We start from the raw sequence: 24,739 nt of genomic DNA, 5'->3' as shown, positions 1-24,739 counted from the left end.
ATTGTTAGCTAACTAATACTCTTACTAGATATTTTGCCAGCTCATGCATCCATGTAGCTTGACTAATTCCCCATCCTTGCTTTACTAACTATTTTACTTGTATCAGATCTTGAGGTGTTTATAATTTGAGGAAAATAGCGAGAATTGAGTGATTTTATATTCTAAAAGAAACAAAGATGGTTTTTTTAGGCAATTCCTAAAACTTAGGTGACCATCCAGGGAATTAATTGAAATTTCAGTATACAACTTTTAAAGGAGTGTTTTTTATTTTTCTTAAATATAAAATATAAATCCACCCTGATTTCCAAATTAATAAATTATAAAATACTTTTACATAAAATTAAGAGAAGTTTAAACCATTAAAAATAATCGGATATAGTGCAAATCACAAAAGATAAAATATATTAAGGATTCAAAATGCAAAGAACTCAAATACTTACGTTGAAAATTAGGTACCTTAATTCTTGTATTCAAAATACTGTTGTTGGTGAGAAGTACACATGCATTTCCTAACAAAAGGCTGTCATTTCAAGAAGAAAGAAGACTTATAGCCTGTTTGGCCAAGCTTCTTTTTGGCCAAAAGTGCTTTTTTTTTTTGCCAAAAGCACTTTTGGCCAAAAATTGAGGTGTTTGGCCAAGCCTTTGGAAGGAAAAAAAGTGCTTTTGAGGAGAAGCAGAAGCAGAAAAAAGTAGCTTCTCCCCAAAAGCACTTTTTTGAGAAGCACTTTTGAAAAAAATACACTTAGAAGCAGTTTTTTAAAGCTTGGCCAAACACTAATTGCTGTTCAGAAGTGCTTTTCAAACTAATTAGCCAAACACAAACTGCTTCTCACCAAAAGTACTTTTGAGAAAAGCACTTTTGAAAAAAAACACTTCTCAAAATAAGCTGATTTTTGCAGCTTGGCCAAACGGGCTATTATTTGTAAGTGAGAATGCGTGCCACTAGGCTTATTATAAAAAAAATGTAAATTATTTCTACAAATTACGTAATTTTTATATTATTAATTTTATTTAACCAATAAGAGCAAATTATTACTTTATTTTTAGAAGTTATTATCTATTACTCCTACTATAGATCAACTTAACTGATGGTGCAAAAAATTTTAATGTGAGAACTTTGTATTACAGTAGCGGGGCCTCAAAAATCTTGCACCAGAAAAGCATTTTCCAAATTTCCACCTACCACGCCTTCCATCGCTATTCCCACCTAAACAATCTTATAATCTTATAACACTACGAAATTGAAAGTCTCTTAACCACCAAACCATCCACAAATCGTCGACGCCACAACTTTTCTGCTTTCCCTCCGCCACACCAAACCTCCATGGCGTCGTCTTTCTGCCCAAAACAGGCTTTATCTTTCACCAGTTCAGCCCACCAACTTCATCAATCCAGAGCAATTCCACGTGACATCCACGTGCGTTTCCCTTCTTCCGGCTCTTTACCTTCTTCTTCCAGGTGTGGGGTGAAGTCGAGTGCCGCACGATTTAAGGTGCTGGCAACTTCTGCGACGAAAGTGATGGATCAGTCGCCGAGTAAAGCGAGTTCTGAGGCTCCTACAGTTGTTGAAGTGGATCTGGGTAATCGGAGCTACCCGATTTATATTGGGTCTGGACTTCTTGATCAACCTGACCTCCTTCAAAGGTACTTTACTTGTCCTATCTGCTGCTTATTTCTTAGCTTTTACTCCTTATGCATTCGAATTTTGAACGATGTCTATTCGGCGACCGGAGTTGCACCGTTTAGTAAACTTTAAATTGAGTATATAAGAAGGATTAAACTAGACAGAGACCTCAAGATTAACCTTGGAGTTAAAAGCTTTCTTTAATACAAAAGGAAAGAAAAGTTTTGCATTCTGTAGTATCATTTCAATTGATAGAGAGACGATAACTACTTCTAATTAAATATGTGGGTGATGTTAAGTGGAATTAGTAATATAATTCTGTAGCTGAAAAGCCCGTAAGAAGGAAGGAGAATTCTTAAACATCTTATGAAGAAAAATGTAACTGCTGAATCAGGATAGAGTACGGGATAAGAATATTTGATTGTTTCTGAATTTGGTTGTTTCTAAAGGCATAATGACAGGTTTTTATGACGTTCTCAATTATCATTCCCATGATGTCCTAGGTGGTATAGAGGTTATAATCATATGTCTGGCTCAATTCTAATGTTCGGTAATATGCAACATGTCTCATGCTTGTAGGAGTTAACTTGTCATTGCCAATATCTTTTAGTTTTCATAGTCTGTAAAGAGGGAAGTTCCTTTTGGTGGTTGTGGTTGAGTGTGCAGAACTTTTTTTTTTTTTTTTTTTGATAAGTGAAATACCCTTTGACTAATTGACCAAGATGGTTGCGCAGTAAATAAAACTATAAAAGGAAGAAAAAAACAAGTACAAAGTGGAAATGTAGGCTAATTGTGATCTCCTATCAAGCCTATACAACCATTTATACGAAATGGCATTCTTTCTTCACACCAAAGTATACATTATACAAGAAGGCGTTATTTAAGCTTCTCCTGCTGCCTCAAAATATCTTTCCATTTTTCTTTCATTTCATTTAGTCCAAAAAGGCATAGTGGACTAGTTTTCCAAGAGTCTTTCCCCAAACACCCTTAACCTTCAAATTGCCATAGCTTCTAACACTGCCTATCTGTGCACTCACTCGATGTCAAACTGTAAGGACACATTACAGTGTGACAGCATCTGATCACCATCCTCCGCGTATTCCTTGCACCTGCAACATCAACTTGCATTTAAGCAGGAGAGAGAAATGTTTACTTGTTGTGCAATGAGTCCAGTGCCTACAGAAGTTCTTCATTTCTGCTCCTGTAGTTTGGATTTAACTGGAACTTTAGCTACTTCTTAATTGAGTAATCAAACTAGATGTATTTTCATAATTTAATGGTAGTGTAATAAAAACTCATGAATGTTGGATTTCTCGTGCTAGTATGGAACAAAAGGTGAGCGGAGATTGGTAAAAGTGCACATGTGAATGCAAGTTACAAATGATGGGTTAGCTTCACTTATTAATAGTCTTCCTTGTATGTAAAAGCGGATAACAATGTACTCAATGTACTCATTTATGATGCATGTAATAATAGATGGTGAAGGTGCATATAAATGCACATTAACAATTCCTCAACAAACTTCTACTATTTGAACTAAAGATTTTCATGAAAACATAGTCCACTACAAGCTATTACGGATCGAAAGTGAGTCACAATTAGTTAATCTGCCAGTTTGCAACATGAGATGTATTCAAATCAACTTATTGACATCCAAGCAGCAAAACCTAGGATGAGGTTACAGACTGCAGTAGGTTTCGTTTCCTGTAGTAAGTGACTAAGTACAAATGAACACAGAAAATAACAAAATGGAAAGGCAGTGAGGTGAACAAATGTTAATGCTGCTAGTCACTGTGATCCCGACTTTCCTTTAAAAGAGGCCCAAAGTGGTTTGGAGAACCAAATGAGATTGGATTATGCTACTCGGGGTTGCTCAGCACCAATATAAGATATTTCTCACTCTCAAGGTTGTGGTTTCATTTGCTGATTTGTGGGTATTGAGTACCTGCACTAGTAAATTTATAAGGTTTCACAAAGAAATATGATAACCTTAGAATTTTGGTTTCATTCATCTGTTGATTGGTTGCTTTTACTTGTTCAAAGGAATTAAGAAATCAATATGATTGATCATTATAGTTTTTTTTGCCTAACTTGGGAGCTGTTTCCAGTTCTGTTTTGGAAACTTCTTTTATTGTGTGTGTGTATGTCTGTCTTTATACTGGTTTAAGGGTTGTGAATTCCTGGGTTTAATTTCTTCCCTTGTCTTATTTGCAGACATATTCATGGGAAGAGAGTCCTTGTAGTTACTAACACTACAGTTGCCCCTCTATATCTTGATAAAACTATAAGTGCTTTGACAGACGGAAACCCTAATGTTACTGTAGAAAGTGTCATTTTGCCAGATGGTGAGCAATTTAAAAACATGGTAAGCAGCATTGGGTTCCAAAAATATGAGTTTCAAGAGAAACATTTTATCCTTAAGGTTTATGTGACGTTGTCAATATGCTATTTCAGGATACTCTAATGAAAGTCTTTGATAAAGCCATCGAATCAAGGCTGGACCGTCGTTGTACATTCGTCGCCCTCGGTGGTGGAGTCATAGGTGACATGTGTGGATATGCTGCCGCTTCCTACCTGCGTGGAGTTAATTTTATTCAGATTCCTACAACTGTTATGGCACAGGTTCTTTGAGTTTTTCTCTTTTCTATAATCAATGTACATGTGACTTGAAATGTGCATTATCATATCTAGTTTGATATGGTATGGATTCTTCACTTAGTGATGCTAACTTGTGTATCCTGTTCTTTGGCCATAGTTCTCTGAGTTTTTCTCTTTTCAATAATCAATTCCATGCGACATGAGATTTACATTAATTACACATTATCTTTTCTAGTTTGATATGACTATGGATTCTGCTCTTTAGTGATGCTTAATTTGTATCCTGTTCTTTTGGTCCACCGTCTTTAGGTAGATTCTTCAGTTGGAGGCAAAACTGGAATAAACCATCCGCTTGGTAAAAATATGATTGGAGCATTTTACCAACCACAGTGTGTGCTTGTAGACACGGACACCCTGGATACTTTACCAGATAGAGAATTAGCATCCGGCCTTGCAGAGGTGATAAAATATGGACTCATTAGAGACGCTGAGTTCTTTGAGTGGCAAGAGCAGAATATGCCATTATTATTAGCAAGGTAAAGGAATAGTAACCATTTGTATGGTATTGACTAGTTGAATTGTCAACTTTTAGTTTGTCCAGCTTTCATCTCTAGAAAGAGACTTACATAGGCACAAAATGTAATTTTTCTACCATCTTATTTGGCCCATTAAGAATGTAAGAGCATACCCTGATGAGAAATAGAGGAATCTAAGTGGAGGAGTTAAGCATCCCACCCATTTGTTGGGAATATGTTAAAGTCTTTTGAGCTTTATATTGTGCTTCAGTTGCAAGTTAGTCTTCTTTTTGTAGTTAGCATTCACTGTATAAATATAAAATGGTATCATTCTCTCATATCATAGCCTTTTCTCGATAAATTGAAATTGTCATTCTAAAGGGCAAGCTGGTTTCAAAAGTATATACAGCTAAGTTTAGTATCATTCGAACTGAGTCATCCATATCATAACCTTAAGCTTTCATACTTGCTAAGACTAATGTAAGCTGGCTATCTGATGCAATTTCACACGTTACTGAAAATGGTTATCCTTTTTCCAGGGACCCCACTGCATTTACCTATGCTATCAAGCGTTCCTGTGAAAACAAAGCAGAGGTTGTTTCTTTAGATGAGAAGGAAAGCGGACTGAGGGCAACTTTGAACTTGGGTCATACCTTTGGTCATGTAAGTTTTTGACAGTTGTTGTGCAATCCTGTTGCTGCTATTTTACATGAGCTCGATGACCATCTTTTGGTGTCTCATTGTTTGATAACTTGTTTGCTTATTAAGACTGTCATAGTTAAGGGAAATTAGAAGAATTGTGTCTCTACAACTTTATGCTAATTTGTAATTTTCAATCTTGTTTTATTTGTCTTCATCTTAAAACGCTCGAGGGACTGTGACACTTCTGGAAGTCTCCACTTCCTTGTCTAAGAAAGAATGCTTTTGTTGATGGGCAAACAAGCAAATATTTGTATCTTAAGGAAGATATTAAGTTGTTACATAGTCTTCTGTTAAAATCATTTTCTGAGTTAATGTCCTCTCACTAGAAGAACTATTATTTGCAGGCAGTTGAGACTGGCTTTGGCTATGGGCAGTGGCTTCACGGAGAAGCAGTAGCTGCTGGAACGGTATAGGTTTCATCTTTCATCACCTCATACGCAAGTGACCTCTTCCCCTACTGGACAGCCCCTCAGAAACATGAAAGAAGAAGAAAACATAAGAAAATAAAGAGGGATAGTTTTTTTAGTAGTATATGTGATGCATAAACTGGGTGCTATTTTCTTTTCAGGTCATGGCTGTTGACATGTCACGCCGCCTTGGTTGGATTGATGATTCACTGGTACAACGGGTGCAAAATATCTTACAACAGGCAAAGCTGCCAACTTCACCTCCAGAAACTATGACTGTAGAGATGTTCAAGTCTATCATGGCTGTAAGAGTCAATAGTTTGTTGAGCTCCTAATAGCTAGAAGTCATTGCTTCAACCATTGATTCTGTTGTTTTTTTGGTGTCAGGTTGATAAAAAAGTGGCAGATGGGAAGCTAAGACTCATCCTTCTAAAAGGTCCGCTAGGTAACTGTGTCTTTACCGGTGATTATGACCAGAAGGCCCTCGATGAAACACTGCGTGCATTTTCCAAATCTTAAACAGTCGTGGATGTAACATACAAGTAAATGCTTGGTTAAAAAACGAAGCCATAGTGATCTGCTACAAACAACCCTTAGTCCTTTCTCTGAAAAGGTTGCTCAAGGTTGTAGGCAGCTCTGGTTTCGCTTGGAGGTATGCGCATGCCCTCCATGAAATACTAGATGCCTTTTTGCTAGTTTTTACCCTTGGTTAGTGTAATATTTTGTCCGGCTTTCAAATCTTTGTATACAGCATTTGTGTGTGTATTTCTATGCCGTCATTTGTTCATTATACTTGTACGGCCTTATCTTGTTGGATACTGGCTTAATAGCTTAATAGTGGAGCCCCATTAACTGTTGTACCAAGAATATTCATAATGGATGAGTTGTCTCTTCAATTAATATACTTGCTGAATCAAATTATGCTCTTCTTTAGCTGTTTATTCCAGAAATGATGATAAAACTAGTCCCATGTACTTATATTTCGGGTCAAACATATTAACTTATTGCTCATACAGCTAACACAGCCAATGACGGAGGGGGTCAGCTCGAGACGTGGGAATAAAATCGTTTGTGCATGAGTTTGCAATTTTGGCCACTTCAATTAGATCACTGACTTGAATTTAATGACTGATTCCTTTTCAATTAGAAGGAGAGTCTTGTAGCAATGGTAAATTTGTCTTCAAGTGACTTATAGGTCACGATTTTGGGACGTGAAATCAGCCACTGATATCAGAGTAGGCTGTCTATATCACACCTCTTGGGATGCCCTTACCCCTGAATCCCGTGTGAAGGCGAGATCTTCTTGCACCGGGCGGCTCCTTTATTCCTTTTCAATTAATACCTCTATGTTGGGAAGTCTTGCAAGCCAATATCCACCTGCTATATAACCCCCTCTAAAACAGCTGGAATTTGGCCATTAAATTAAGCAAACAAATCGGTGGGAACATGGTTGTAGTAGTTGCACCAAATTTCATTCTAAAATGTTTGTACCTAACAAAAGTTAATAAATTTGTGGATACCTACTTGTAGCGTCAATTTTTAATATTGTTGCAGTCGTCACAATCGTCATAACAGCTCTTTCTCATTTTATCACCCACGTCACCACATCTCTTATCAGATCATTTGTACACATCAATATTTGGTCATTTGTTTCTGTTAATCATCAACTTTAACTATATGCCATTAATAAGCATGTTTTGATAATTCAAAAATGTTTAGATATAGAGTTGTTGCTTAATGCACTGCTTTCTGAAATTCCACCTATATATAAATGATAATTCTACAATAAGTTACTAAATTTTAGATAATTTTTTGTTACTTTCACATCAAATCCTTTTTAATGGAAGAATGGACAAGGAGGAACAAAAAGGAAAAGATAGGTGCATGTCTTTTCCGAAATTCTACGCCACTGAACTCCAATTTCTACCAGTAACTATGATTAGGTTGTGCGAATCAATTTCATAATATTGCAATAATTATTTTTGGATTTTCAGATACTTTCTTACTCCTATCATTGACGTAGTTTGGAGGCCAACTACAAATTTCCAACTAAGATTTGTTTTTTATATAATAGATCTTATATAGTCCATATTAGCTACATAATGCTGGATAATACAAGGCTACTAAACTAGTCTATAGTAATTACTTATAACACTGTTCACTATATGTATTGTAATTTTGTTTAAAAAGATGTATAGGGTGAGATCTGTTTTTTCCTCATTTCAGGAATTCATGTTGGTCAGTAAGAATTAAGAATATAGTAGAACTTTTCCTTCGTGGCTCACCTCGCTATGTAAGAATTAAGAAACAAAAACTTTAGTTTAGACATATTTTTCAAGTGGGAGATACTTCACCCAATTTTGAAAATTGAAAGAGGCAAACGTTTAAAAAAGAGGAAACAACGATCATGGCCCAGCTAAAGTCTAAAAAGAATATTTAGCAACACAAAGAATATTTTTTTTTTTTTGCTTTTATTCTAATTAAAAAATGATAATTATAGTACTCTTAAATAGTATACTCCATTTACTTTTATTCGATGGAGATAATGTAGTAAGACGCTAAAATTTAATACACCTTCTAAATTTACGACGGAAAAGACTTGCCATAAATCCAAAATTTGATATTATAGCAATGGAGCTAAAGTTGTCCCTAAGTATTATCTAAACTTGTTTAGTCAATTTTAATGTGAATGTAAGAATTACGTTTAATTGGTTTTATTTGAGATCACTTGAATTTTATTAACTTAGTTGAATTAATATCTTATCACTATTGAATCTATAGAGCTCTTAGAAACCTAATTACACCAATTTAATTGAAATACATGCTATAATGTCTTTTACATATATTCTTATCGTCTCACAGCAGTTAATGTAGTATATATTTTTTTTTAATCTTACTTTGTCATTTAATTATAGTAAATAAATTAATATACTTTTAGATTAAACATTGGTGTAATTTTTTTTTTTTTTGCACAAATAGCCAAAATGATAATTGAATGAACACTTCAACGGCATTATTTCCCGGCTAAAAGAAAGGGCTACTTAACAAAGAAAAGACCCATTTCTCTCTCTCTACCTCTAATTTTCTCTGTCTAGATCTGGGATCCCCAAATTTCGACTTCTCCCCATTCTCTCTTTTACAATTTCTCCCCTTTTTCTCATTTTCATTTCACCACCCTACTCCCTTTCCCCTCTTCTACATTTCTCTCTGAATTCCCCCTCTTCGTAGAATTAGGGTTAGGGTTTGGCCAACAGAAAAAGGAAACAGCATTTGACATGTCTCGGTTTTCTCTGCTGGGTTTTCATGCCATTCTACATGTACAACGCCACTGAAAGGAATTTCAGAGGTTAAAAAAGAAAAACAAGTACCTCTCCCCCACATACCACATTTCAATCTTTTTTCTTTTTTTTCTGGGAATCAGGTCTTCTCAAGAAGATCTGAGAAGAAAAATGAGTGCTTCGAGGTTTATAAAATGTGTGACGGTGGGTGATGGTGCCGTTGGAAAAACGTGTCTCTTGATTTCTTACACCAGCAACACCTTTCCCACGGTTTGTACTTTTTTTCCATTTTGCATCTTTTCCCTTAATGTGGCTCTTGTTTTACCTGTAGATTGATAAAAAAGGGTAGTAGCATTTCTGTTTATACGGTATTCATTGTGAAATTATTGGGGCTTGTAGTTTTTTCCTCTTATTGAGTGATGAAAATGAAATAGGTTGTGGTTTCTTTATTTTGTTATTCAAGTTCTATGTGGTGGATAAAAATGGTATCTTGTTTGTTCTCTTGGAGAATTCTGGGTTCACAAACTTGTTTGATTCAAGCCACTTTTTAATGCTTACTAATTAATGCTTTATTACAAATTATCGTTATGTAATAAAAATTGCATCTTCTTTGTTCTCTTAGAGAAAGTTTTTGGTTCCCACAATTTATTGGCTTTAGACCACATTTGTAATTATATACAGAGTTATTCCGTTATTACAAAGTTAGTACGTGCCCCTTTTTCAATCTGGCGGTGATAATTAGCAGTAAATGTGATAAAACCGAGGAATATAATGCTCTTTAATATTAACTTGATGATTTTTGGATCACTTCAATTAATGTTCACCTCTGCTGCATATAAATCATTGTTGTCTTTGGAGAAAGTTGTGTATTATCATATCATCAGGATTTCATATGTTTTCTGTATTCTGAGACTGATATCAATTGTTTTCCCATGATTATTTGAAATGTTTGACAGGATTATGTGCCTACTGTGTTCGATAATTTCAGTGCAAATGTGGTCGTCAATGGGAGTACTGTCAATCTAGGGTTGTGGGATACAGCTGGTAACTATTTTAGACACCATTTACCATGCATTTGCTACTGCGCTTCTGATTACTATCATGTGTTAATATATTTCGATGCATATATCTCTACCATGAAAAGTTTGCTGTCCACATTTATTGAGCCTGATGAGTTTTATACGGATTGCAGGACAGGAGGATTACAATAGGTTAAGACCTCTGAGTTACCGTGGAGCTGATGTTTTCATCTTGGCATTCTCTCTCATTAGTAAAGCCAGCTATGAAAATGTTTCCAAGAAGGTGCGCTTCTGATTCTGTTTCGTTTGCTTTACTGAGTTTTCTGATTATCCAGTATTAAGTTTGTTTTGTTTATATGTTTCCAGTGGATTCCTGAGTTGAAGCATTATGCCCCCGGTGTTCCAATAGTGCTTGTTGGAACAAAACTTGGTGAGAATTCCATTAAACATGATCTGATCTTGTTTTGTTTCATATATCTAGGCATGGTGGTGATCAAGTTATCTCTTCAATCTTTTCTATTTGTTGTTCAATTCTGGGTGGTAAAAAGAACTAAATCAGAGGGAAAATACTGTGGCAATAGAAGAATGTTGCAGCAACCTATGACCTAACTTGCTTGATTAAGTGACCTTTGATTGCTTGTAGTCGACTAGTCATAAATGAACCTAAATACAGTGGAATGGATCTAGATGATTCATATAGCAGACCCCTGATGGATTTGGGATTAAGTTGTATTGATTGATTGATCTAAGTGTCTTAGTAACTGATAAAGTTTTAAGCAAACTGCTGAAGAGCAAACAAAGAGAATGGCATTCTATCCTGTTGAGCTGGTGAATGGTTGGTGGGTAGTAAGTGGGGTTATTGCTGCTATTGCTCATATGTTCTGACGTTGTGTTATCTACTTTCCACCTGTTTTGGACACAGATCTTCGGGATGATAAGCAGTTCTTCATAGACCATCCTGGTGCTGTGCCAATTACTACTGCTCAGGTAAGGATCACCCGCACCCTTCCTCCCTTTGATGTTCTGCTGGATATTATGCCTTGCTCTCTCTTTTTGCTATTATTTTGACTTCCCCTATTTCAAATTTTAGGGTGAGGAGCTGAGGAAAACGATTGGTGCACCTGCTTACATTGAATGTAGTTCAAAAACACAACAGGTATGTTTTCTGTGGAGCATCTTATTCTTTGCACTGAAGTTCTTTTGAGATGCTTCTTGTTAAGTGTATGGTTGAAATGTCCTTGCTGTAGAACGTGAAAGCAGTCTTTGATGCTGCTATTAAGGTCGTGCTCCAGCCACCCAAGCAGAAGAAAAAGAAGGGAAAGGCCCAAAAGGCATGTTCGATTTTGTGATCAACAGCAGGTCCAATGATGCTACTGGTCACAGTTCTCCTTGTAATCTTCCTTCATATTCCTTTTGTCTTTCCTTTGTCTCGGAGAAAGTAGGAGGACCATGTATGTCTCATTTAAAATTACTTGTGATCTCTTGAATTGTCAGGTGGCTCGGTTTTTTGTGTTGCTGTCATCTCTAATTGTTGAGTCACAGCACCTTGTTATAGGCCACTGTATTGTGCCCTCTCTGTTTTCATTTGCTTTATGTATTACTGACTGAAAGATCCAGTTAGAAAAAAGAAATTTTCCCGGCAATGTTGACTTCATATTTCTTTGAATTTGCTTTTTAAAACTTTTCTTCCTCTCGAGCCGAGGGTCTTTTGGAAACAGCCTCTCTGCGTACACATTACCCTCCCCAGACCCCACTTGTGGGATCTCACTGGGTGGTTGTTGTTGCTTTTTAAAACTTTTGAACATCATAAACCTTCTTTGATATTCCAGTTATAACCTAATACTCTCTCAAGCATCAATCTTCCGCCCTTGCTTCTACGTTTTTCTTTTCAGTTGCTTCTTTAAGCTCTTATTGTATCTGGTAGGGAAAAAGAAATAAAAAGTTGGGAAAAACAAATGTTTGAATGTTTTTCTGAATTTAAATGTTATGACTCTACTTTATTTTCTTGGCCTGGTAATGAAGCTACTCTTCTGCCTTTCATTTGAATTTCTACTTGCTCTTCTCAGCTTTCTTCTTATTTTTAAAAAAAAGAAGGGAAAAGGAATAAAGTTTTTGAAGTTGAAAAAGCTAATAAGATAAGATAGCAGAATTCATTCGAGGTGATCCACTACTAGGCCCTCTTTCTATAATGGTGGTGGACAACAAATAAATTGCATACTAGTAGTTGACTTGACCCTAGTCTATGATAATTTTCGTTTCTTAATCTAAATTAAAGGGGGAATGTCGGCTCTACAAACATGGGATGAAGTGGCAACTTGATTGCCAGATATCAAAATTGCAGTTTGATTAGATTCTCCTTTGTCATATCTCAGCTGGCGAGGTACAATTCCTATTCTAGTTAAGAGAATATGTCCATCCTATGACTTTTTAATATAACGGAATACGAGATTCTTGCTACTATTGATAGAGTATAAATTCAATTCGGTTGGCAATATAAAGATATTTATAATAATATCAGTTATAACGTAATTACAAATAAATATCTATAATAAGTATTGGTAACCTAGTCAAGATAGGATTATGTCACGACCCAAAATCCAACTAGTCGTGATGACACCTAATCCAACTCACTAGGTAAGCCAATTAACAATATTCAGTTTCAATGAAATTAATAAAACCAATAAATAAAAGAAATTATCAGAATCTTACACATTTTCCAAGGACTAGTAGTACAAATCATGAGCATCTAAGAATAGAATTTACAAGGCTGTCATGGTATAAATACATCATCTGTTCGAAAAGTACATAAACAGAATTTTATGAATCTAAGACTACCATGAACAAGAGGCTGTTACAACCGGAACGCAGGTACGTCTTCAAGTCCGGCTCCCGTCGAACACAGCAACATCATCAGTCAAAATCTGCACGCAAGGTGCAGAAGTGTAGTATGAATACAACCGGTCCCATGTACTCAATAAGCAACAAACCTAACCTTAGGTTGAAAGTAGTGACGAGCTGGAACAAAGGTCGGGTCCAATACCAATAGCCAACAACAGTTCATAACAACGTATATCAAATAAATAAAGAACTAGATCAGAGATAAAATGCTCAGCTTTTTTATAGTTTTTCGAAAATAGTTCGCTTTTCAAGTTTATCAGTGAAAACCCAACTCCTTTATCGAAATCATCGAAAACTGTGAGTTTTCCTGAAAATTCTTTCAACGGTAAATATGATATTTCATTTTCTCTCCAGATAGCAAGTGTAAAATACCTCTCGATGCCCATATGTCAATATATGCGAGAAGTCATGAATGACGTGATACCGTACAACATGAGAAAAATGCATCTCTATGTCTGTATGTCATGTCCATGTCAAATGCAATGCGACTCGGTGATAAAACCATATGCATATTTTCAGAGTATCAATTCACTCAGTCCTCCCAGTCACTCAGTCCTCACAACCACTCAATCCTCCCAATCGCTCGACACTCACACCTAGTAGGTACCTGCCTCACTGGGGTGTGTATAGACTCCGGAGGGGCTCCTTCAGCCCAAGCTCTATAACAAGCCAATCATGGCATAAATCAGTAAAACATGCTGCGACGTGCAACCCGATCTCATATATGTATCCTTACCATCAGGCCCTCGGCCTCACTCCATCATCAATCTCTCCAGTCTCTAGGGCTCTCAATGTCATGAAATATCAGCCCAAAAATAATGATGTGATGTATCAGTAAATAGGATCAGAGACTGAGATATAATATGCATATGAATGCGTATGACTGAGTATGTAATGCAATGAAAGCAGATAGCTCAACAACAGAAATGACCTCAGTGGGTCCCAACAGGATAAACATGTAGCCTAGACATGGATTCTAGCATGGATCACAGCTCAATAGCTCAAGTACTTAGAAATTTCATGGTTACAGGTAAGATCAGGTAACTACACAGTGCCACAGAAATAATAGAGTCACAATTCACACGGTGCACGCCCACACGCCCACACGCCCGTCACCTAGTATGTGCGTCACCTCAATACCAATCACATATCACGTAATTCGGGGTTTCATACCTTCAGCACTAAGTTTAGAAGTGTTACTTACCTCGAACAAGCCAATTCCAATACCGAGCAAGCCAAGCGATGCTCCAAAAAATGCCATCTCGCGCGTACGACCTCCAAACGGCTCAAACTAGCCAAAAGAAACTCACATACATCAAATAAAGCCCAAGGAAACAATTTCAAATGATAAAGATCGAATCCTTAATCAAAACCCAAAATCGGCCAGAAGTCACACCCGGGTTCGCGCCTCGGATCCCCACAAAACTCAAAAAATCTGAAGACTCAATCAATTACGAGTCCAACCATACTAGTTTCACTCAATTCTGACTCCATCGATGTTTAAAACTCAAAAATTCATATTATGAAACTTTAGGCTAAAACCCCAATTTCCTCTTTAAAATTCTAAATCCAATTACCAAAAAACGAAGATATATTCACGAAATATAACCAAAACCGAGTAGAGAACACTTACCCCAATTCATATGGTGAAAATTGCTTCAAGAATCGCCTCAATTTGAGCTCCATAGCTCCAAAATGTAAAAATGGACGAAGCCCTCGAAATAGAGTACTTTATACTTCTGCCCAGGCATCGTTGCATCTGTGAATCACTTGGTCGCTTCTGCGGCGTCGCTTCTACGAAAAACATTCCGCTTCTGCAAAGAAGCTCAGTAGAAATGGACCTCGCACTTGCGGATAAACATCCGTTCTTGCGACATCGCAGGTGCGGCACAAGGAATCGAATCCGCGCCATAGCCTGCTCCTGCGCTCAAATCTCGCATCTGCACGCACGCAGATGCGTTACAAAAATTCGCTTTTGCGGTCTTTCCTCACCCAACTCTCACCTTGCATCTGCGATGACACTGCCGCTTTTGCGGCTCCGCACCTGCGCCCATGGCTCCGCAGGTGCGGTTACACCAGAAACTCTACCACTAGCCTTAGCCAAAATTTCCAAAATGCTCCGAACCTCGTTCGGAACTTACCCGAGCCACTCAGGACCCCGTCCAAATATACCAAAAAGTCCCATAACATAACACGGACCTACTTGAGGCCTCAAAACACACATAATAACATCGAAACGATGAATCCTACCTAAATTCAAACTTGATAGACTTTGAACTTTTCAACTTCCATAACTCGTGCCGAAACATAGTAAACCAACCCGGAATGAGCCCAAATTTTGCACACAAGTCCCAAATGGCATAACGAAGCTATTCCAATTCCCGGAACCACAATCTGAATCTGATTTCACAAAGTCCACTCGCGGTCAAATTTTTCAAAAATTCAACTTACGCCATTTTAGGCCAAATTAACCTACGGACCTCCAAATCACAGTTCGGAAATGGTCCTAAGTCCAAAATCGTCCAACGGAGCTAACGGAACCATCAAAACTCCAATACGAGGTCAAATACTAAAAAGTCAAACTTGTCAACTCTTTCAATTTAAAGCTTCTTAGTTGAGAATCTTTCTTCCAAATCAATTTCGAGTAACCTGAAAACCAAAACCGACAATTCACATAAGTCAAAATACATCATATGAAGTTACTCATACCCGTGAACTACCGAGCGAAGTGTAAATGCTCAAAAAGACCGGTCGGGTCGTTACATTCTCCCCCACTTAAACATACGTTCGTCCTCGAACGTGCCCAGAGTTGTTCCAAAACCATCAGACCGCCATGTAAACTTACCATGCACATACCCGGGGGTGATCCCACGTCACCCTATCCCATGTAGGTTTGTTCTACCCTGTAAAAACAATTCTCCAACTGATCTAGCCTACGATAGCGAAGGCTCAAAAAAAGATTGAAGGAACTCTCATTAGAAGGATCATATCCCACAACATAACTGAAATTTCTTAATTCAGCCTAGCCCATAAATCTTAGAACCAAATTTCCAACATCTGGAATTTTCTACAAGACCAGAACCTTGCAATCTACACACTGTATAAGTCTGAACAAGCTGTATCAAGCCATATCCATAACCCAAGATGTAATCACATGATATATATCATAACTCAAATAGGCATAGCAAAATCTCCAATCACAGTAGCTGCCCAAAACAACCCAACTCCAATAATAAACCTTACGTCAAACAAAACCTCGTTCTAAAACCTTTGTATACTGCAGATGATGAAAGAAACATGTAGAAACTCATAACCATTCATCAGATCAACAAGTTATGGTACTCAATCTCCTTCGACAAGACTATAGTCAATTTCTAAGCCGATCAGCAACAATATCCTTCCAAATATACCGCAATCAGATTCGATAGCACCCATTCTAGGTCCGATGACCTCATCTCATCCAACACAACCACTCTAGTGACATGTCACATCAATAACATCTAAAGCCACAACCCGTGCAATCCGTGCTCCAATAAGCAACATTCCAGTGCACCTAATCATGGAAAATGACTCAAATGAGAGAACTGTCCCGCAAGCTCAACAAGTACCGCCACAACGAAATGCTGGAAATCCATCACACACCGTAGAACCATAACCCACGAATCTGTCGCAAACGATCATACCTCAACATAACTCCGCTACAATGCGTGACCCCACCCAAACACTGGTCCATATTATATACCTCAAGCCACCCTGCTCAAAATCAAGAACCACGCGCAATTCGACATCAAGTACCCAAAGTGCATTATCATAACCACAGAGAAGCAAATGACACAATGCCACACAAAACCCGAAAGAACATAACCCATACACAATCAATCATGCAATACCTAAATACCCTTCTCACTCAAATTCCGCTACAAAGCCCAAATACGACCGCACCATGTGTGCACATAACCAACAGATCCCAATCCCTCGTAGCATAGAAGGGTAACTCACAGAACATATCGAAACACGAATAATCTCAACTCTCACCGGATGGCACTTCCTTCAACAACAACCGTACGGAGTCAACCAATCCGACCCGGTGTAGAATATACATCCTCATTGGGCCTACCAACGACCAAATCAACTCTGGTAATCCACAAATAGATAAATAACCCTCTGAAGGTCCACAATGACCTAACCATAACACATACCACCCTCTGAATAGCCTTGTCCACATTTTCACAGTCCACAACACGAAACAATCTGCTCCTGAGAACCCCCAATCTCCAAATCCATAGAACACACGAATCATTATATCTGATCCCATCATCACCACCTGAATGTCTAACACATCTCTCATATACGATCATCCCTTGAGGAATACTTCTTTAATTCTTCCGTGCCACATTGCAAAAATCTGAATATCAGTTGTGGATCTACTAGGCGAGTACCACAATACCAATGAAGTGTCCATAAATTAAAACACAGTGCGCCTTCTAAAATGTACACTCTCCTCAAGTAATGCCAAATAGTAATATCATTCACTTAGTCATATGAAACCGTCCATGATGCCTAAAAATTCATGTCCTTCCCTTCGAAACTGAACCGCGGCCTTGCACATAGAAATCTCGATCCTACACAACACGCCACATTTATCATGCCATCATATAACAAGCACAAGAATCTCACGATCAACTTTGAGTAGCCAGCAGAATACATACCCGTTCAGTCAGCAACCTTCCACTTGATCTCATCCAGGAGAAAATCCCAATACGCAACATGTTCCTCACGCAAGTAGGAAATATCCACCTCGAACCGTGATAAAAGTCATGTAGAACTCTTTGGAATCCATTTGCACGTAACCAAACTATCAGAACCGAATCCTTCTCACTCAACGAAGCCACACAGTTTGCCAAACCCACGAGCATTGCCACGAAACACCTGTAGAGACTCGTCACATCATAAGTACCCAAAGAACCGATCCTATCCATTACCCTGCTGATCCAACCTACTACCAAACTATCCTATTTTTCCAAGTTCCTTCCGAATTTCCTTCAATTTGACACTTCTCCTTGCCAGAACACCACGATCCTTACCCAAAACACACCCCACGAGATCCTAACATAAAACCACATCGCCCTAAGGCCCATAAGGCGCTGAATTCTCTCTTAAGCACCCCAAAAGTACCGCAACTGGGACACCTACTCTGAAGAGGTCTTTTGTGAATCTAAAGTCGTCTTCCTTCACCTCCTGATACTGAAATGTATAATCCATAATGATATAGAAATACCACAAGTCTCGACACCATTCAATGAAAATCTCAGTTTCTAGCCATATGCAAATCCTGAAAGTTACCAATTGCTACATTTAAATCTTGCATCCATTAGAACCATTCTCGAGAGTCTTCCACTCTACTAAAATCTCAATTGCACTGCCAAACGGGCCGAACGACATGTGCCTCATTAGCACGACAACACCCAAAGAAGAAATCCCACCCTATCACAACCAAGCAAATTTCCTTACTCGAGTCATCCTTGATCTCAACCTCTGCAAGTCATAACTGATTCCTAAGTATGCATTAGACTGGAACCGATACAACACATAACCACGCAATAAAATCGTCGATATCAGACTCCCCCACTTGGCTCAAAGCCATAGAATAAAACATCTGATAACTTACAATAACCATACCCCATTATTGCTATAATACCGCTGTGAGATTCAACTAAATCCTTCATAAGCTCATGTAACACAAATCATATAATACCTCAAATTGTCTGCTAAGCTCGCATTCATCCTCGTGACGGTCAGGTCAACTATGACAACCACTCCAAACTCAAATCGCACGAATATAACCCACCGGTAGAAAAGAAAGTCTCCTCACAACATCATAAAGATCACATATCAGTAGATTATCTCGCAAGACTTGCTTCGCTTCAAACTGACTTCTCTTTATACCCTTTCACAGCACAACTACTACGTAATCACTTAATCTTCCCGATTCTAAACTCATCAACAAGACATATAAATCTGTTTTGCTCCACAATTAGACAATCATGAAAAATCTTCCAATACACTCATAACTCGAGACTATACGTCACATCAAGACAGAAATCAAGCACCCAATAATCTTTTATACATCTCAAGAAAACTCTTCTCGTCACATCCAAACCATCTAAACACATCTCGCAGTCACATAATACACATCACATAGTCATCCAACCATAAATTCCACTAATAGGGACACTACCTGACATATAAGTCCAAAGCACGTGCTCACACAACCGATATCACCGTGCTCAAGCTACAGTCGAAACCCGGCCTCAAGTCCTCCAGACTGGCACATCATCAGCACACCGAAATCACATCTCGCACCTCATCCATGGAATCACAAGCCGTCGGTGCACAGCTGATACCAAGCGCTCATGTGCGCATACGAATGCGTGGAAAGAATTCAAAGGGTTACGCTTCAAGCTGAATCAATACCGCACGATAAGCAAAGAAAGATGGAAAGTTTATCCGAAATGCCCTGTAGCCTCTCGAAGATAAGTATGAACGTCATCATACTGATCCGCAAGACTCTACTAGAAACTTTCTCATGACTTATAGAACCTATAAACCTAGAGCTCTGATACCAATCTCTCACGACCCAAAATCCAACTAGTCGTGATGGAACCTAATCCAACCCGCTAGGTAAGCCAATTAACAATATCCTATTTCAATGAAATTAATAAAACCAATAAATAAAAGAAATTATCTGAATCTTACACATTTCCCAAGGACTAGTAGTACAAATCATGAGCATCTAAGAATAGAATTTACAAGGCTGTCATGGTATAAATACATCATCTGTTCGAAAAGTACATAAACAAAATTTTATGAATCTAAGACTACCATGAACAAGAGGCTGTTACAACCGGAACGCAGGTACGTCTTCAAGTCCGGCTCCCGTCGAACACAGCAACATCATCAGTCAAAATCTGCACGCAAGGTGCAGAAGTGTAGTATGAATACAACCGACCCCATGTACTCAATAAGTAACAAACCTAACCTTAGGTTGAAAGTAGTGACGAGCTGGAACAAAGGTCGGGTCCAACACCAATAGCCAAGAACAGTTCATAACAACGTAAAGCAAATAAATAAAGAAGTAGCTTAGAGATAAAATGCTCAACTTTTTCATAGTTTTCCGAAAATAGTTCTGCTTTTCAAGTATATCAATAAAAACTCAACTCCTTTACTGAAATCATCGAAAGTACAAGTAAGTTCGAAAATTGTGAGTCCCAAAAATCCTTACAACAGTAAATATGATATTTCATTTTCTCTCCAGATAGCAAGTGTAAAATACCTCTTGTTGCCCATATGTCAATATATGTGAGAAGTCATGAATGATGTGATACCGTACAGCATGAGAAAAGTGCATCTCTATGCCCGATTTTCATGTGCATGTCAAATGCGACGCGACTCGGTGATAAAACCATATGCATACTCTCAGAGTATTAGTTCACTCAGTCACTCAGTCCTCACAGTCACTCAATCCTCCCAATTGCTTGGCACTCGGCACTTGCACTCGCACTCAGTAGGTACCTACCCTCACTGGGGGTGTACACAGACTACGGAGGGGCTCCTTCAACCCAAGCACTATAACAAGCCAATCATGCCATAAATCAGTAAAACCAATTTTTGTCTCGAAAACCGCTCTTAGGGCAGGTTCCACGTGGGATTGGATATCGAAGGTTCCTTCCGAGCATTTTGGATATGGAATCTGTATTGCCGGAAAGGTTCTCCCTGTCCCGGGTAACCTCTCTTCTTATAGGATTCATAGAGTGGAGTTTCCCTTTAAGGTTTGATTCCACAGATCTAATCAGCAGAAAGAAGCACTGGCTAATACTTTAATGGAGATGGGGCCTACAGGGCAATCAAATAGCAGATTCCCCTGCAGCGTGCAACCCGATCTCATATATATCCTCAACATCAGGCCCTCGGCCTCACTCAATCATCAATCTCTCCAGTCTCTCGGGCTCTCAATGTCATGAATATCAGCCCAAAAATAATGATGTGATGTATCAATAAATAGAATCAGAGACTGAGATATGATATGCGTATGAATGCGTATGACTGAGTATGTAATGCAATGGAAGTAGATAGCTCAACAGTAGAAATGACCTCAGTGGGTCCCAACAGGATAAGCATGTAGCCTAGACATGGATTCTAGCATGGATCACAACTCAATAGCTCAAGTACTTAGAAATTTCATGGTTACAGGTAAGATCAGGTAACTACACAGTGCCACAGAAATAACAGAGTCACAATTCACACGGTGCACGACCACAAGCCCGTCACCTAGCATGTGCATCACCTCAATGCCAATCACCTATCACGTAATTTGGGGTTTCATACCCTCACAATAAGTTTAGAAGTGTTACTTACCTCGAACAAGCCAATTCCAATGCCGAGTAAGCCAAGCGATGCTCCAAAAAATGCCATCTCGTGCGTACCGACCTCCGAATGGCTCAAGACTAACCAAAAGCAACTCAAATACATCAAATAAAGCCCAAGAAAATAATTCCAAATGATAAAGATCGAATCCTTAATCAAAACCCAAAACCGACCAAAAGTCACACTCGGGCCTGCGCCTCGGAAACTGATAAACTCACAAAATCCGATGACCCATTCAATTACGAGTCCAACCATACTAGTTTCACTCAATTCCAACTCCAAATTGATGTTCAAAACTCAAAAATTCATATTATGAAACATTAGGCCAAAACCCCCAATTTCCTCTTTAAAATTCTCAATCCAATTACCAAACACGAAGATAAATTCACGACATATAACCAAAACCGAGTAGAGAACACTTACCCCAATTCATATGGTGAAAATTGCTTTAAGAATCGCCTCCATTCGAGCTCCATAGCTCCAAAAATGTAAAAATGGTCGAAACCCTCGAAATAGAGTACTTTATACTTCTGCCCAGGCATCGTCGCATCTGCGACACACTTGGCCGCTTCTGCGTCAAACGTTCCGCTTTTGCGGAGAAGCTCAGTAGAAATGGACCTCGCACCTGCGGAAAAACATCTGCCCCTGCGACATTGCAGGTGCGACACAAGGACTCGCATCTGCGCCATAGCCCACTCCTGCGCTCAAATCTTGCATCTGCGCGCACGCAGGTGCGTTACAAAAATCCGCTTCTGCGGTCTTTCCTCTCCCAGCTCTCACCTCGCATCTGCGATGACACTGCCACTTTTGCGGCTCCGCACCTACGCCCATGGCTCCGCAGGTGCGGTTACACCAGAACCTCTGCCACCGGCCTTAGCCAAAATTTCCAAAATGCTCCGAACCTCGTCCGAAACTCACCCGAGCCACTCGGGACCCTGTTCAAATATACCAACAAGTCCTATAACATAACACGGACCCACTCGAGGCCTCAAAACACACATAAAAACACCGGAATGACGAATCGTACCTAAATTCAAACTTGATGAACTTTAAACTTTTCAACTTCCATAACTCGTGACGAAACATAGCAAACCAACCCGGGAGCCCAAATTTTGCACACATGTCCCAAATGACATAACGAAGCTATTCCAAAATCCTGGAACCACAACCCGAATCCGATATAAAAAATTCCACTCCCGGTCAAACTTTCAAAAAATCCAACTTTCGCCATTTCAGGCCAAATTCAACTAAGGACCTCCAAATCACAATCCGGACACGCTCCTAAGTCCAAAATCACCCAATGTAGCTAACAGAACCACTGAAACTCCAATCCGAGGTCAAATACTAAAAAGTCAAGCTTGGTCAACTCTTCCAATTTAAAACTTCTTAGTTGAAAATCTTTCTTCCAAATCAATTCCGAATAACCTGAAAACCAAACCGACGATTCACATAAGTCAAAATACAACATACGCAGCTACTCATTCCCGTAAACTACCGGGCGAAATGCGAATGCTCAAAATGACCGGTTGGGTCATTACAGATTAGAATGCTATCACAAGATTACATTATTGATTTTAAAGATCTTTACACAGTCAATTAGCAAACTGCAATTTGGATGCTGTAATCCTGTAATAGTGCCAAAATAAGTTGTGCGTTACATCAAGGGCACGTTGGAGCTCATTTTAGGTCAAAGATATGCTAAATTTGATTGATCTTTGTCACTTCTATGGTTTCTTTTTAACAAAATCGAAAGGCAATGATACAGCAAGGTGGGACAAGGTGTATATTCACTCAAATGGTGTGAAAGTTTTCTAGCCTCACATTAATTGAATAATGTATGCTGTCCATTAACCAAATTTATGCCTCCCCCACCCACTCCCTTTCTAAAAGAATATCAATTAAAATCTCTTATATTGGAATAAATCTTTGTAAGTGAAATAGTTAAGATCGGAATTGGAGTACGCTGTAATAGATTGTAACTCTATCCTACCTCACTTAGGTTTAACGTTATCATGACATCAAGAAATCTTTCTTTTGCCACTGCACATCTTCCACCTGAAAGGTAAATCTTAAAAATGCAAGAAAATTAAGGGAAAAAAAATACTATTCCATAATTGGGACCTCCTGTGAAAAAACAAGCTGGATGCAGCATATTGCTAATGTATAAAATATACTTCACGGTTCAATTTGTTTCGATTTTTCACTTAAAATTTTCGATTTAGTGCAATTCTAAGTTTAATGTAACCCCACTCTCCACCCCCCCCCCCACCCCCCCCCCCCAAATAGGAGCCAGTATAGCAGTTTCTTGAGAAGTGGATGCAGCATATTGCGAATATATAAAATGAAGCCGAATGGATAAAGTAGGAAATACTATATTCTTTTCAAATTGGAAACTCTGTTTGGGAAACCAAGATGTTTTTTCATACGGCTGAAAATCATTTTATCGTTCTTTCTAAAGTTGAAGAGTGGATGCATTGCTTTCTGCTACAGAATCTAATACCAATGTCAATGTGTGACCACTTAACAAAAGATGCTGACTAGAAATTTTTTCTGTCTACTCTTAGCTCCTTTATATAAACACTACCATTCCCCTTCTTATGAGGATATCAAAAACTCAAAAGACCAACATCTTTCATCAAGTTGATCTCTCTCTCCTCTATAATCTTGTCATCTTCATTCTTTTTTTGAACTAAGTGGTGGTATCAATTAATGGCATCCAGGAGAATTCTCAAGGAGCTAAGAGACTTGCAAAGAGACCCTCCTACTTCATGCAGTGCAGGTATAAACATATTATTAGTAATCAACAAGGGTTGCGGTGGAGTGATAAGAACTCCTTCATCCTTAACCAGAGGTCTCGGGTTCGAGCCTTGGGTGTGAAGTCGCCTCTGTTAGGGAGCGTTTTACCCACCGATGTGAGACTTCCCGGTGCGAATATGGATTTAGTCGGACCCCAATGCTGGTACCGAACACCGGATAGAAAACCAAAAAAAATTTAGTAGTGGTATTAGCCAAGTCAAACTAGTATTTTAAGAAGTTCTTGTCATATTTAAAGATAGTTTCAAGTAGGAACTTATTTTCAAGATTTTTTGTAAATTTTTCAGGTCCAGTAGCTCAGGATATGTTCCATTGGCAAGCAACTATAATTGGTCCAAATGATAGCCCTTATGCTGGTGGTGTTTTCCAAGTCACCATCCATTTCCCCCCTGATTACCCTTTCAAACCTCCCAAGGTATGGTTTTCAAACTAATTTCACAGACATCTCCTCCTCTCCCCC

General features: G+C 38.5%; 3 protein-coding genes across 4 annotated transcripts in view; all 3 read left to right on the top strand.

The window, feature by feature from the left end:
* Nucleotides 1–1,137: 1,137 nt before the first annotated feature.
* LOC109218958 (3-dehydroquinate synthase, chloroplastic) lies at nucleotides 1,138–6,772 on the top strand. Its single transcript, XM_019383356.1, has 8 exons — nucleotides 1,138–1,644; nucleotides 3,839–3,989; nucleotides 4,079–4,246; nucleotides 4,532–4,758; nucleotides 5,277–5,400; nucleotides 5,784–5,846; nucleotides 6,008–6,151; nucleotides 6,234–6,772. The coding sequence occupies exons 1-8, from the start codon at nucleotides 1,325–1,327 to the stop codon at nucleotides 6,363–6,365; spliced, it is 1,329 nt and encodes a 442-aa protein (XP_019238901.1). The 5' UTR covers nucleotides 1,138–1,324; the 3' UTR covers nucleotides 6,366–6,772.
* A 2,118-nt stretch (nucleotides 6,773–8,890) lies between these two features.
* LOC109218959 (rac-like GTP-binding protein RHO1) lies at nucleotides 8,891–11,809 on the top strand. Of its 2 annotated transcripts, XM_019383358.1 has the most exons (8): nucleotides 8,891–9,394; nucleotides 10,081–10,168; nucleotides 10,317–10,426; nucleotides 10,510–10,573; nucleotides 11,066–11,130; nucleotides 11,234–11,299; nucleotides 11,391–11,534; nucleotides 11,638–11,809. In XM_019383358.1, exons 1-7 carry the CDS (start codon nucleotides 9,296–9,298, stop codon nucleotides 11,490–11,492), a joined length of 594 nt encoding a protein of 197 aa, XP_019238903.1. In that variant the 5' UTR covers nucleotides 8,891–9,295; the 3' UTR covers nucleotides 11,493–11,534; nucleotides 11,638–11,809. The 2 variants fall into 2 exon arrangements, with proteins under 2 accessions (XP_019238903.1, XP_019238902.1); XM_019383357.1 differs by having other exon boundaries at nucleotides 8,892–9,394; nucleotides 11,391–11,809.
* A 12,241-nt stretch (nucleotides 11,810–24,050) lies between these two features.
* Nucleotides 24,051–24,739, top strand: part of LOC109218961 (ubiquitin-conjugating enzyme E2 10-like) — a 1,990-nt gene continuing 1,301 nt past the window's right edge. The window contains exons 1-2 of the mRNA XM_019383359.1: nucleotides 24,051–24,244; nucleotides 24,567–24,694. Of these exons, the coding sequence (XP_019238904.1) occupies nucleotides 24,175–24,244; nucleotides 24,567–24,694 (198 nt within the window). The 5' untranslated portion in view covers nucleotides 24,051–24,174. The remainder of the gene's footprint in view (nucleotides 24,245–24,566; nucleotides 24,695–24,739) is intronic.

Source organism: Nicotiana attenuata, unplaced genomic scaffold (genome assembly GCF_001879085.1).
Source record: "Nicotiana attenuata strain UT unplaced genomic scaffold, NIATTr2, whole genome shotgun sequence".
Classification (NCBI taxonomy): Eukaryota; Viridiplantae; Streptophyta; class Magnoliopsida; order Solanales; family Solanaceae; genus Nicotiana; species Nicotiana attenuata.
This window is presented reverse-complemented; position numbering and strand designations above follow the sequence as displayed.

Excerpts from the sequence above, each read along its gene's own strand:
- LOC109218958 (XM_019383356.1), top strand. The coding sequence starts at position 1,325 with ATGGCGTCGTCTTTCTGCCCAAAACAGGCTTTATCTTTCACCAGTTCA. Across the intron at positions 1,645-3,838 it reads CAACCTGACCTCCTTCAAAG|ACATATTCATGGGAAGAGAG; the intron begins GTACTTTACTTG and ends TCTTATTTGCAG. Across the intron at positions 4,759-5,276 it reads ATGCCATTATTATTAGCAAG|GGACCCCACTGCATTTACCT; the intron begins GTAAAGGAATAG and ends TCCTTTTTCCAG.
- LOC109218959 (XM_019383358.1), top strand. The coding sequence starts at position 9,296 with ATGAGTGCTTCGAGGTTTATAAAATGTGTGACGGTGGGTGATGGTGCC. Across the intron at positions 10,169-10,316 it reads AGGGTTGTGGGATACAGCTG|GACAGGAGGATTACAATAGG; the intron begins GTAACTATTTTA and ends TACGGATTGCAG. Across the intron at positions 11,131-11,233 it reads TGCCAATTACTACTGCTCAG|GGTGAGGAGCTGAGGAAAAC; the intron begins GTAAGGATCACC and ends TTCAAATTTTAG.